This window comes from Gasterosteus aculeatus, chromosome 21 (genome assembly GCF_964276395.1).
Source record: "Gasterosteus aculeatus chromosome 21, fGasAcu3.hap1.1, whole genome shotgun sequence".
Lineage (NCBI taxonomy): Eukaryota > Metazoa > Chordata > Actinopteri > Perciformes > Gasterosteidae > Gasterosteus > Gasterosteus aculeatus.
The window spans coordinates 7475760-7488930 of record NC_135708.1 but is presented as its reverse complement, the minus strand read 5'-3'; the positions used below and the strand labels follow the sequence as shown (position 1 = coordinate 7488930).

Here is a 13171-nt window from a genome sequence, read left to right as displayed (position 1 = left end):
CGGCTGAGGAGAAGTGGAGCATCTTCACATGTTTATCCTACACATTTTCCAACGTGAAATGATTAGGACGTTGAACGCCCCATCAGAAAATAATAACCAGTGACTTCACTCTTAAGTGAAAGCGATGCTTCTACTCGCACATTTTAGGAACTCCATTGAAAGTGAAATTTTAAATATGCCACCAGTTCCAATGGATCTGGTCGCAGTCAATCAGCGCGGACAGAAGGGTGGGCTGAGGGCTGCAGGCCAGAATCTGCTGGGTTAAATACCACACAACTGCACCAAACTCTTGACTTGACGGATTTGACTGGAATCGGCCTTCAAAATAAAGCAAACTATTGCGTGTGTTGTGCATTGTGGCTATGCGTACAAGGAAACAATGTACACAATATTTGTCGTCAAAATACATCGTTTTAATTCTGGATTATTTGGGGTTGCAACAATGTAGACAGTCTTGCATAAACAAAAAACGCGGCACTGTTCAAACTGTATTCTAAAATCAACCTTGCCGAAGCCTTTGAAATCCCCCTTCATATGTATTAAAACAATAATAATCATGTTGAACGTAATAATCTCTACCAGTGTACCCAGGATGCACGTTTGATATTATATATATATATATATTTATATACACACACACACACACACAAGCTCCCCAAACCTCAAAACATGCAAGTCGGGGTTCGTCACATAAAGCTTTTACTTCGACGGTGCTGACCGGATATGCGCTGTGTCGCCACAGCAGGCTTGACCTCTCGCAGAGAGGCGGGGGATTGCGAACAGACCGACAGACGGAGGGTCCGCAGCGGAATAAGTCGGAGCAGCCGACGCTGAAATAGGTGGAAAAAGTTGCCACTGAACCGGCACCACCGTCGACGTGGAACACGGGAGCCACGCGACCGGAGACCCTTTGAAGGTTAGTATGTTTCGTTTGTGGGCGCCCACCCACCGTCAGCGTGGGGGTATCGGCTTCAGTCGGGAATTACTTTGTTGCCATATACGCTGCCGCGGATTGGAGGGTTCGTATCCGAGTGAACCTGCAGTGCTTCTCTTCGACGCCCGCAGCCTTCTGGAAATGTTTCCCACTAATGTCCCCCACAAACGTCTGAAATGAGCACGTTGTGTTTGTTTTAGTTGGTTGTGTGCATCACGTTTATATCTCAAGATAATGTGTTGAGCTCATGTTTTACCGCGGTGTGTTTTGGAGACGTTTGTCCCCTCCGGCGGTTTCGACCGGAGGTCTCTTTGTTATGAATGCACATGGATTAAACTCCGTTTGTGTTTCTGCGGACCGGGGGGGCTGGAAGGGACCCTGCCCCCACCTATGCCCCTCTCCCCGCCCTCACCACCGCCACCGCCCGCCCCATGCTCCTGCCGACCCCCCCCGATTTATAGACCGAGGCAGCTTGCTGTCAGAGCTTTTACGTCTCATAATTACAAAATAACCCCTTTTGAGCGACGACCCCCCCCCCCCCGCGTGCAGCAGATAGCGCCGCATAGATGGAGCGGGATGCCGCAGCACGTGTCGGGTGGATGCTGCTCGGCCACATCTGCTTTGAATGAAGCACAGGGGACAAAGGCACTCCGGCTCTCGGGGTGTACTGCTGCTGTATGGCGGCTGCTCTGCAGATGTTGATGCAGACAACAGAACGGGTCGTGACGCCCCCTCCTCATCCAGGGGGCTTTTCTGAAATGATGCCGATTAAACACCGGCATGTTTTTAACTGAGGGGCACTTGATTTCGACACGTCCCTGTCACACAATAGGAGCAGCTGGGATCGACCATTTGTTTTATAAACGTTCACCTCCCGAAGCTGTCACGATTTGGATGTTTCCATGGGAACCACTTTGCTCATTGCATTCAGGATTCCCGGGCTGAGGTTTTTCTATAGAATTGCACATCCCTCTAAAGGTGAAATAGAGTCACGCCTTCTACGCAACATACGCTGCGGAATCAACATAACAAAATCTGGACAAGTCAGGGGGAGCAAAGAAGGTTTTAAAAGTGGATCAACATACGAACCAAGAACAGCAGAACCTGATGGTTCTCATTCCCTAACTGTTATTGTTGCCTTGTGCCGTATTTTAAAAACAAACGATTGATTCCTAAATACTAAATGGAAGGGACAGTGGGGCTTTGTTCCATGTGAACAGATGGACAATGCTCATCGAGTCTCCCGGGTCGTGCTGAGCGGTGCCAACCGTTTTCTTTTTTTCCACACATGAGCACCATTCTTTTGAATCTCTGCAGAGCAACAAGTTGGTCTGCGCTCTCTCTGGAGACCGGACGCCATGCGGCGACAGGCCATTCCATTGCAGCAGAATTTACTCTCTTGTGTCCTCTGGCCTGGACCCCGGGACACCACAACATTTCAGTGAGAGCAGGACAAAGGGAGAGGGGGGGGTGTAGTTGTAAATTTCTTCTGTATTGTACTTGAGGGGCACAGTTTCAATTGAGTTTTTTATGGAAATTGAGTGATGTCACGCGGGGCCTCCAAAGGTACAGGCAAAATGACATCACAACAGCGGGACGTTCCCACCCTCCGGCACCTGCATGTAGCTTGCTACACATTTTCATCCTTTATCGTCGTATGCAGGGCCGCATACGGCTATAGAAAAGCTTAAACACACCGGAGACGCGGCCCGAGTTTCCTTTTTTAGCGCAGCAGGCTTCATGCAGCATCGCTGATAACGGGCGTGCGTGACCAGGAGCCCCGACAGGCCACATTTGTGGCACCTCTGGCAATGGTGTGAACTGTATATTGGGGCCGTGTGGCGTTACACAAGATATGTGACTCACTACACCAACTGAAACTGACAGCTTGAACTGGACATACGTGCGTGTTGACATCCTGTCTGAAGCGCACACACACACTCATAGCCATGGTATGATGTTATTGCCACTGTGCGTGCTTCATGTTGTTGGAACCGAGGAAACTGAAGCAGTTGAAGCCCATTGTGAAAAAGCAGCCGGTCCCTCAAGGGCCCAGACGGCCCTCTGCACCTTCAATCTATTCTGGGTGCGTGGCTGTCCGTCTGAGCTTCACAGCGTGTGTGCGTATTCCTTTACATAAGGATGGACCCCTTATAGAATCAGCGGCGAGTTCCAACGCCTTACTAAAAGCACCTGCTTTTACCGCCAGAATGTCAGTCCTCGCCAGCGGGGGCGGCTGCTATTTTCGGGGAGGAAGAGTGAATTCTATAAGAGGGGGTCTGCAGACCGCTCGGCAGCAGCTCCCCTATCCGCTAACCGGCCATGGGAGACCCTCTGACAGGCAGATCAAAGGCACGCCTCGTTCTGGGACGAGCTCTGCAGGGCCAAGCAAGGGCCTATGTGTCCCCCCCACCCCGCCCCCACCACCAAAAAGCTTTTTAAAGGTTTCAAAACTGCATCTGCATTAATGAGTAATGACGCCAAACTGCAGAACTCATCGAAGAGACTCGCAGCTTTTTATTTTTGGAAGCATTCTTTGAGGGTGTGCAAGCTCCAGGGAGTCACTGTGGTTGGTGGATCGCGTGCAGGTATTTTCGGGGGTCACGTTGTCATCAGCTTCAGCTCCGCAGATGGTGATCAGGTTTCAGGCTGGATATCCTTAGCAGCGGTGTTGGTTACCAGAGCACTCAGGGTTGACGGTCTGTTTTGGTTTAGGGTGAACACAGGCAGGGCTAATGGTGTGGTGATCTTTATTCGACTCACCAATAGAGTCTGTATGTGGTAGATGGTGTCATATTGGGAGTAGTGCTCTGCGGCTGCGGTAGTCAGGTGAGTAATACCTTGGGTGTGACCCGCTGGGAGGTTTGTACAATGAAATGAAAGCATGTTTTTGTGGTTGTATCTTCTGGAGCTTTCTGAAGTTCATGTGCCTTTTTTATATAGAAAAATATACACTGTGACACTTAACAGTCTGCCTCATCTCCCACAGCCCAGCAGTGCCCCCCCATCCCCAGTCGGTCATGTGGAGCCCCCCTCACCTGGGTCGCTGAGGTCAGAGTTCAAGTGCGCGTTCCGGCAGCCATGGCCGACAGAGAGGGGCCCCCCATCGCCCCGGGCCAGATCTACATCGAGGTGGAGTTCGACTATGAGTACAAGGCCAAAGACAAGATGGTGGCCATCCGCCAGGGAGAGTGCTACATGCTTGTTAAGAAGACCAACGAGGACTGGTGGCAGGTGAGGAAGGACGAGGGCACGAAGGCCTTTTATGTGCCGGCTCAGTACGTCCGGGAGGTACGTCGTGCGCTCATGCCCCCCCAGAAGCCCACTCTGAGGGCCAAGCCCACCGTTTTGGATATCTGCCGAGTGTCCAACGAAAACCTCCACCGAGCCCATCCGGAAATGTCCAGCTTTGGGCGCCCATCGCCTTCCTCCACGCCGTCGCCATCCTCTGATCGCTTCACGCCGCCGGCCATGTCCAAGGACGCCAACCAGAACGTGGGAAGTCCCCACCACTGCAAGATGGTGGCTGAACTGGTGCTTCTTCACAACAACAACAACCATCACCACGGCAACAATTCCACGTTGCCGAGGACTCGGGCGGAATCGCCGCCGCTCAAAGTGGGGAACAGTCACGACACGAGTCCGGACAGCGGCAAGGCCTCCCCACCGTGTGACCTGTCCGGAGATCGGCTGAACAAGCTCCACAACGACTCCGAGTCTGGGGACGAGCTAAGCAGCAGCTCAACTGAACACATGCCGGTAAGGTGCTGCTTACGTCTTTTTAGAAACGGTATTCTAGTAGAATAGTTATAGGAACTTTCTTGGTTAGCTTTATGTCAAAAGGACCATCAATGGATATACGTCATGTTTAGCCAGGATGGCATTTCTAGAAACAAACGATCCACTTGCATTCTTTGTTAGTTTAAGAAAATAATCCACTTGGAGACTTAAAGACCTTGGAGATGCAAAGTACAGACTCTGGTTTTGTCTCTTTGCGCATTCCTTTCCTTTCTTCCCACCGCGTGCTCCCCCCTGTGTCGGCTGCTGATAACCGCCCTTGTGCCCATCATATTCAGTCAAATTGGGTGCTCAGAGATTGCGAGCTCTTCCTGCAATGTCTCTTACTGGGCTGCATTCATTCATCAGCCCCGTCCACACAATCCTTGTGCCCTATTTGCCAGATTTGACAAAAGCGGCAACAGTTGTGGTTGCGGTTCCTGATTAAATCACTTCTGTTGCCCTTGAAGCGTGTTTGGTCTGGCTTGAACAGATGTGCACATTTTTCCGGGGAGGGGTGGACTGTTGCAGTTGGGTCATTAAACACTATCAAATTGAGGGTTCTGTAATTGGGTCTTCAGGTAGAAAATAGAAATGCCACAAACTCAACTGCGTGGAAGTGTAGTTTTGTAGTGCGATAGGAATGCATGCAAGGACTGGTATCGCCACAAAAAACACATGCTTTGAAGCAGTTATCTCTGCTAGGGGTCTGGTAACTGTATGAAGGGACTAAGCACTATGCAGGGATCCGAACTTCCTGATGCCCCCTCCCTCGCAACAAAACGCAATACATCCTCCCCCTCTCCCTGCAGTCCCCAGGTCAAAAGGTCAGGGCCTCCTCCCACCCTCTGTGATACTGGTCTTTTCCCTCTGAGTCAGGCGTATGGGATGCAGGTGGAGGGGTGCAGGTTTAGCCTCCCCCGTATGCAGCAGGGGCAGCTCTGAGTAGAAAAAGGAGCGTTTTCTTCGAGAGCCACAGCTCTTCCCGGGCCATTTTTGGGGGTGCCTGTATCTAGGCAGGGTCAGCTTGTTTAGAAGGGGGCTTGTGGTCTTTGTTCCAAAGGCTGCTGCAGCCTTCCTCCACCACCACGGAGGGAACAAAGAGAGACAGGGCTTGAATGGAAAGTAGGTCATATCTGCTGAGGATCAGTCTGTAGCCCCCCGGTCGCCCGCCATGGGGACCACTGCGCTGAGTGTGAAGGCCATGTGTGATGTGACACGTGAGGGAAAAGAAAAGTGAGAATGGAAGCCAACATACCAACACGCTTCACAACTTTAGAGCACCACATGCTAAATGGCTTTATGGGTCAGAACTGACAGGCCTCCCAATGCTCCCCCTCCCCAAATCAAAGCTAGAAAATGGTTGCTTTCAGTGTTGCCGCCCGCCTTCGCCAACCTTTTTTTGGAATTCATTTCATGCTTGTCAAATCACACAAGGCAAAATAAGCACGCATTTCACTCTGGGCCAATTCCATTTGTATGGGCAGTTCTGTGGAGCGTCTTTCTGTTGGGCCGCAGGCGCAAAACAAACTCACAGCAGACAGGATTCTGCCTAAAACTCCCAGTGAAGCTCTGAAGCATCTGTGTTCTCCAGGGCAGGTGGAACCTCGGCCTCTGGGATGTTGTTTTAGCGTGTCCTGTTAGTAGGCAAGTGAATGAGCCTGTTAAAAAAGAAAGGTTTCTTTTATCTCCCCTACTTCCACTGGTTCCTGTCATTGTGGGGGAGCAGACAGGGCCTCGGAGGGAGAGAGAGGAGGGCGGATAAAGTCTTCTATGCCGCTATAGGTCATTTAAATGAGGATCTCAATACAGCATGTTTACTGTTGGGTCAAATAAATAAGAGAAAAAGTATTCACTCCTGTGTTATAATAGACACCTGGGCAATGGATTATTATTGTATTTTGTCATATAATTAAGAACTTTGTTAAAGGCTCAAGTGAAAAATAAGAAAATATGTATGAATATTTAGAGCCGTACACTGGCTGGTTACAATCATACACACACATCCAGGGTAAGAACCTGTGATTTAAATTAGTTAAATATGATCTTTGGAGAAAGTTTAGGTGCTCAATATTATAAATTAGGATGACTGAATGTAAAGGGCCAAGAAAATCTGATTTATGTGTTTTTATTGTATGATAACTTTAGAAAGCTTTAAAGCTCTAATATATATCTGTAACAATATCTGTATTCGTTTTCCATTTAAATTCAGTGTTTAGGTAGACCCCGAGATATTCCAAAAACAGAATCCCAAGTCAAGGTATTACTTCATTGTGACCAAGACCCGGTATGCTCAAAGTAAGCCGAGCGCACCGCTGCACTGAGCAGAAGCTCCTTGTGACAACAAACTGAACTTGTCGTGTAAAATAATCCTCCGCCATAATAAAATGAAGCAATGATTCATGGCGCCGTCTTCCCTGTTCTCCATCCAGGTCAGGCCGCCTTCAGCTTCCCGTCCATCAACGGCATGGTATGGCTGGATGGGCAGCTCTTTTAGGATTTGTCCATCCTAACAGAGTCCCCCCCCCCCACACCTCTGCCCCCAAACTGATTAGATCTGATCTCGGGGTGTCGATTAACGCCTCTGCGTCCCTTGACGAGTAATTCACTTATCTCGGAGGCTCAGGCGTCAGCGGAGCATCTCCTGCTTAGTCCCCCCCCGGCCCCCCCACCCAGCACTATGTTCTTAAGAGATTGGCTCAATAAACCTCTTTTCCTCACTTCTCGGGAGCCTGGTAGTGGGGTCGTGTTTATTTCCTCACAACAGCGTGTTACACCATATGATTCAAAGGCTGTTTTCCACACTGGATTTGTCTGCGGCCGTTCGTTTTTTTAAGACGCTGCCTTGTTGCCTATTTTCAAAATACGAGTGCAAAACATGACCACAAAAAGCCCCAGTGGCCACAGAGAAAGCTATTTTTAAATCTTTTGGAAACTCTTTGCGTCAAAACCACCTCCCTTTTCTCCCCCAAAGCGCAATGACTTAATGAGCGGATGAAGGCTGCTCTGTAGAATTGTTGTTGTCTCTCCCTCAGCCGTATGTGTCACTGGGGGGGGGTCAAGCAGAGAGGGCCCCCCAGATGGGTGGCTTTGTGTCCGAGGAGCCAGCGGGGGACGCCCAGCACTCGCCCACTCTCTGATCAGAAAGACCTTGAGAGGCCTTTGCAATGTTTTCCCATCATCATCATCAGCCCCCGAGGACGACCAGCCTCCGCCCTTTCTTTCACACATTTACCTTGTGTGTACCTCCTCGTAGCGCACGCGGGGGAATAATAAATAAAAAAGCTGGATAAGAAAGCCCTAGCTGGAAATAACCTTTTTTGCAGTGTCCCGGAAAGGTTGGCTTTAAGGATGCACACAGCCACTGACATAACTGGCTTTTAAATGCATTGGCACGAGTACTGGAAGGCTTTGAAGCCGAGTGGCTCTGCCCTTAACCTGCTGTGTTGTCGTCCTGCAAGCTGGCGAAAGAGACGGGTGGGGGGCTTGGGGGACCCTGGGACGGCAGAAACCCGACGGCAGGAGGCCGGACAGGTGTGGTGCAAATTTTGGGTCAACGTGCAGATCGGATGAACGACTTGAAAGGTCCTCTTTACACGGAGCCTTCAAAGGCGATCTCGTCAGCGTCCGCTCAGGTGTTCTCCAGCGCAGAGCTCATGCATGGGCTCTTTGTCTTCTGCCAAGTTGTATGTTTGCGGACTTGTGCAACAGAGAAAAGGCTGGGAATGTGCACGGGGGGCGAGTGTTGGAAAGAGCTACTGTGTGGGGGTGGTTTGGACTCTGAAGGGGACTTTGAATATGTATTCACTCCTAGAGTGGTTTGATGAATTGAATTGCTGCTATTTCAGCGCGGGTGAATCCGATCATTATTTGTCCAGTGACGCAAGTCTTCCCCTCCCACGCAGAATGCGTATTGTTCATTCAAACAACTAAAAGGTGGCCAGTGCCTTGTCGTGCGCCGGGAAAGCTCTTAGGTTTACAGTTCAGAAACGACCTCCTGTTTCCGACGTCACTGTAACGCAATAATCACACGTCGTGCTGAGATCCCGTTTGAAGTTGGAAGGTCCGTGCTCCTGTTGCATAATGATCCAATAAATACCAGCCGGTGTGAGCAGCGCTGCAGAGCGCGCCCGCTTCCCTGTGATCCTGGAGCCGGGAGCCTCACTCCCGGGTCGGGCTGAAGAGGAGGCCCCCGCTTGTTTTCCAGTGCATGCCTGACATTCCTGCCTCAGTGCCCGCACACATGCACACAGTGAGGCAACAGTCAATGAGCGTCTGCTCTCCCCTCCAAACCCTTTCAGTAATTTGATATTATATTTGAGCAAGTTGTAGATCCGTGTTAGAGTCTGCCACATCTGTCTGGACCTTTTTTGTTTCTCTTCAACCTTTCCCTCCCCTCTCGCCTATTTTTCTTTGCTTCCTCTTCTCCTGTCGGCCTCGTATTGCCCTCTCCTCTGTCTCTCTGAATCATGTTGTCTGATCTGGTTCAACCTGCGTCCACCATTTCCTTTATTCTTGTCTTCCTGATCCTTTGTGACACAACACGAGGAGTAATCCCCCTACACTACCCGAGGGGCTCAACCTTTGAGACGGGCCACAAGAACTGTGTACAAATCAGGCTCTGTGGGGTGGAGGGGGGTACGAAGACTCATATCTGTTGTGCAAGGCGCAGGATATTTAATGTGTGATATTTAATCAGTGTTGTCTAAAGGTTCACTCCTTTCTATTCCCCTCAATTACATCCAGGTTCATGGTGTGGATTTGTGATCCACAAAAGTTTTTTGGGATTGAAGCTACCGACGATGCAAAGAAAATAATGTCTAACTTCCAATTCGATGATACAGTGGAGCAGATTATCAGATGGTGCCCCCATACCGATGAAAGGCAGGTCCCAAATCTCCTCCTAAATGCAGTGAATCCTCTGGCCATCTGACATGAAGCTCGGGTGTGATCACTGCACTAAAACTATCACTGTGATGAGTGGCTCAGCCGGTTGAGATTAAATGTGCCCTGTGAAGTTTTCTTGTGGTTACACTAATGGTTACTGTCCAAAACACATTGTGTGAAGCTTTGAGCTGTTCCACATGTGTCGATGTCTTTTCTTCCTCTTCAAACATCAGCAAAGCTGTTTTTTTCTGTCTTCTTCACGGCCGTTGCTGGCTCATTAAAACATATCATTGTTCAACCACCTGTTGATGGAATAGCGTGTGAGCTACTAGATGTCTAAAACTCCCCAGGAATCTTTAAGGTAATGCACGTGGCATTAAGTCCGCTTTGAATAACTAAATGAAGGCATATTTGTGCCATAGAACAAGTTTATCCTGACAGTGCCATTTGTTTTGTGGAATGAAGAGAACACGAGGGTTGGAAAAACGGAAAGCCATAATAGATAGAGGCGTTACGTGCACACATTATAACACAGTATGAAGGAAGCAAACAAAAGGAAATTCAGTTCGTCAAAATGAGAAATACCGGATACAGCCTGTACTGCCGGGATCGGACTGCGCATGTTTAACCGACCAACACACAACCGGGGTTCAGCACTCTTGTCTGTTCTGTTTTTCCCCTGATACACACATAACTACATAACTGGCAACAAAGCAGTATGGAAATCAGCAAGAGGGAGAGATAGTTAGTATTAGCCGTTAGCAGGCGGTGGAAGTTACATTCCTGATGCGTTTAGTTGCACTGCGACGTGTTTATAGTCTGGTCAGATGTGACGGTGTATAACTTTGTTCTTTGCTGACAAACTTGAGTAAATCCAGTTGTTTGAAGATTTTCCTCCCAAAATATATATTGGCAGTGAGTTGTGACCGGTTGAATCACCAGCTTATGGTGCATCGTCAAAACTACCAGCACCAACATTTATAAGTGTTTATAACCAGACTTTAATCACATCACTCACAGGTTGTCCCCAAACTACACAATTACATAGAACTGACACTGAGGTTGGAGAAGCCTGTCACATGATCTCTTTGAGAGCCCAAACTGCTGCAGTGTTTATTAGGGCTGTCAAAATTGATCAAAAATGACGTTTGAATATTCGCTTTAAAAAAAAACAGATATTCGAATATATTTGAATATCTGGTTGCGCATTAGGCACGTCAATAACAGGAAAACTTTTAAGGTTTTTTTTTAAAGATCTTTTAAGGCAATTTAAGGTTGTGATTCTTTTCCCAAAGATGGCAGGCTTCATTCAGTGATTGAAATTGAAAGTTTTACAGTACCGACATTGAACGCTCCGAGCGAGCTGTGGTGTAAATACGGAATACTTTTCCTTGGCATGAAACGGCAAATAATCAAACTAGTGCATGAAGCTGTTGTAGCCTATCGACTTTGTCGAATCAATTTTATTTGTGCAATATAGTCAGGACAGGCGAGCGCCCACCTGCAACACAGACATTCAAATAGTTGTTTTTAACAACTATTCTCTCTCTCTCTCTCTCTGTCCCTCCCCCGCTATGTCTATCCCTTGTAGTTCTCCCCGCTCCTGTGTCCACAAAGTCGCTCTGCCAGTCAGCCTGTGAGGCGGCATGATGACGTTGGGACATATCACCTATTTAATTTGCACTCCCTCTCTCTCCTTCCCTCTCTGCTCGTCCCTGCCCCGTCGTCCACTGTCCCTCTCTTGCTCTCTCTGTGCGCTGTAGCTTGGTGCACTGGGACATCATGTACCCAGAGAAGGTAAGAATCTATAGCAGACAGTGTTATTTTTTATTTTTTTTGATGACACCAGTGATTTATCTCCCCCTTACTTCCCTGCTGTTTGGGACATTTTTGCTTCCAGTGTCTAACCCTTCGACCATGCCACTTAAGAACATTCAGACCAGCTGCACCAACTGTTACCGCCTACCCCCCCCCCCCCCCCCCCCCCCTCCGTTTCGCCATCCACAAAGGTCTGTGTTTGCATACAGGAGGTGATGCTTTCCAGTTACATAACTGGTGCTTGCTGCGTCGGATGAGCTGACGGGTCACGGCATGCCTCCACCCAACCCTCCGAGGACAGCGATCAAGGTCCGGGGGAACTATTATTTTTTTTTCTTGAGCATCACTGACAAAGCTGTCTCTGTAAGATGTATTTGGCTACTACTGCGATGCCAGCGGCATATTTGTATGCATGTGTGTGTGTGTGTGTGTGTGTGTGTGTGTGTGTTGGGTGTAGTGTAGTGTACTATTTCTCCCATTACAGCCGCATCCACCCTGGAGATCAGAGTCTGCAAAAGGTGTTGTAGCTCTCCTTGTTCCTCAGACATAGATTGACTGACAGAAATTAAAAGACAGTTTTTTTTAAAGGGTGAAAAGCTCTCTAGTATGTGCTGTACTTGTAAAACTCTGTAAAACACTGAACTCAATGCCATTAATGTGTTTGAGGGGGTCCTCTGCAGCTTGCTTTTCTCTAACCGAGGATGTCAAAGTGTTCATCATTCAACAGCTCGTGTCTCTTATGGCGCGTTTCCACTGAGCGGTATGGTACGGTACGGGTCGGTACGGGTCGGGTCTGTTAACCATGATTTGGCGAGCGTTTCCACCGCCAACAGTACCCTTACTTGATAGGCGTGGTGTATTCCAGAAACTGTGCCAGGTACCCCAACGGAAGGGTACCCAAAAAGTGGTACGGTACGGTTCGGATTTTTGGTACCATTCTCAACTTTTGGCAGTGGAGACACAAATAAAAGGGTACCGACCCGTACCGTACCGTACCGCTCGGTGGAAACGCGCCATTAGGGATCACTCACTGTTGTCCTGGAAATGGGCCGCTGCCGGAAGCACCGGAGCCGCGCCGCCTTTTTGAGCATCAAGTCGCATATATCATCTGCTGGGAATCGCCGTCAAAATGGTTCCGTTAGCCACAGTGGTCTTTTATTGTAAAAGAGTGTGTGTGTGTGTGTGTGTGTGTGTGTGTGTGTGTGTGTATCTTCCATCTATCTTCCATCAGAGGAGTTTGCTCTAATGTTAAATTCTGTATCGGTTTGGTTTCATTGTAGGTAATTTGTGCGTGAGGATCGGAGGACGTGCTTCTCCTACAGCCCCATTTATAAATACAAAAAAATGTTGACCGCTGAATTCCCTTTCCCAGAAACTTTTTATGTCCTCCGAACCATCCAGCAGCAGCTGTTGCTGAACAGCGACTCTGCGGAGGAAAACAAAAGGGGGATGCATAGAAAGAGTGCCCTCTATACCACGTGGATCGCTCTGGATCCTTCTGCCAGCTTTACAGAGCCGTACCCAAACAGGCGGCAGCAACACGTGTCCTTTAATTGCACTCAGCCGCCCAGCCAAACCTGAGCGCTGCTTTTTGGGTCCATGTCTCTGTGCATTTTCTCAAAGCGGGATGGAAATAGCACCCAGATAAAAAAGCGAGAGCCTATAGCGGGCTGATCCCTGTTCTCGGGTACACAGGGAAGACGTTCAAGGCCGACAGGGCTTCACCGGCCTCGCGTTTGACGACATGCGTTAATG

At 48.9% G+C, this 13171-nt stretch overlaps 1 protein-coding gene across 4 annotated transcripts in view; it reads left to right on the top strand.

Moving 5' to 3' along the window:
• Positions 1–709: 709 nt before the first annotated feature.
• Positions 710–13171, top strand: part of arhgap12b (Rho GTPase activating protein 12b) — a 43482-nt gene continuing 31020 nt past the window's right edge. For 2 of the 4 annotated variants that reach the window (XM_040167185.2, XM_040167184.2), the window contains exons 1-2: positions 710–916; positions 3924–4693. In XM_040167185.2, the coding sequence (XP_040023119.2) occupies positions 4016–4693 (678 nt within the window). In that variant the 5' untranslated portion in view covers positions 710–916; positions 3924–4015. The remainder of the gene's footprint in view (positions 917–3923; positions 4694–13171) is intronic. The other 2 variants (XM_040167183.2, XM_040167182.2) reach the window with 1 other exon arrangement.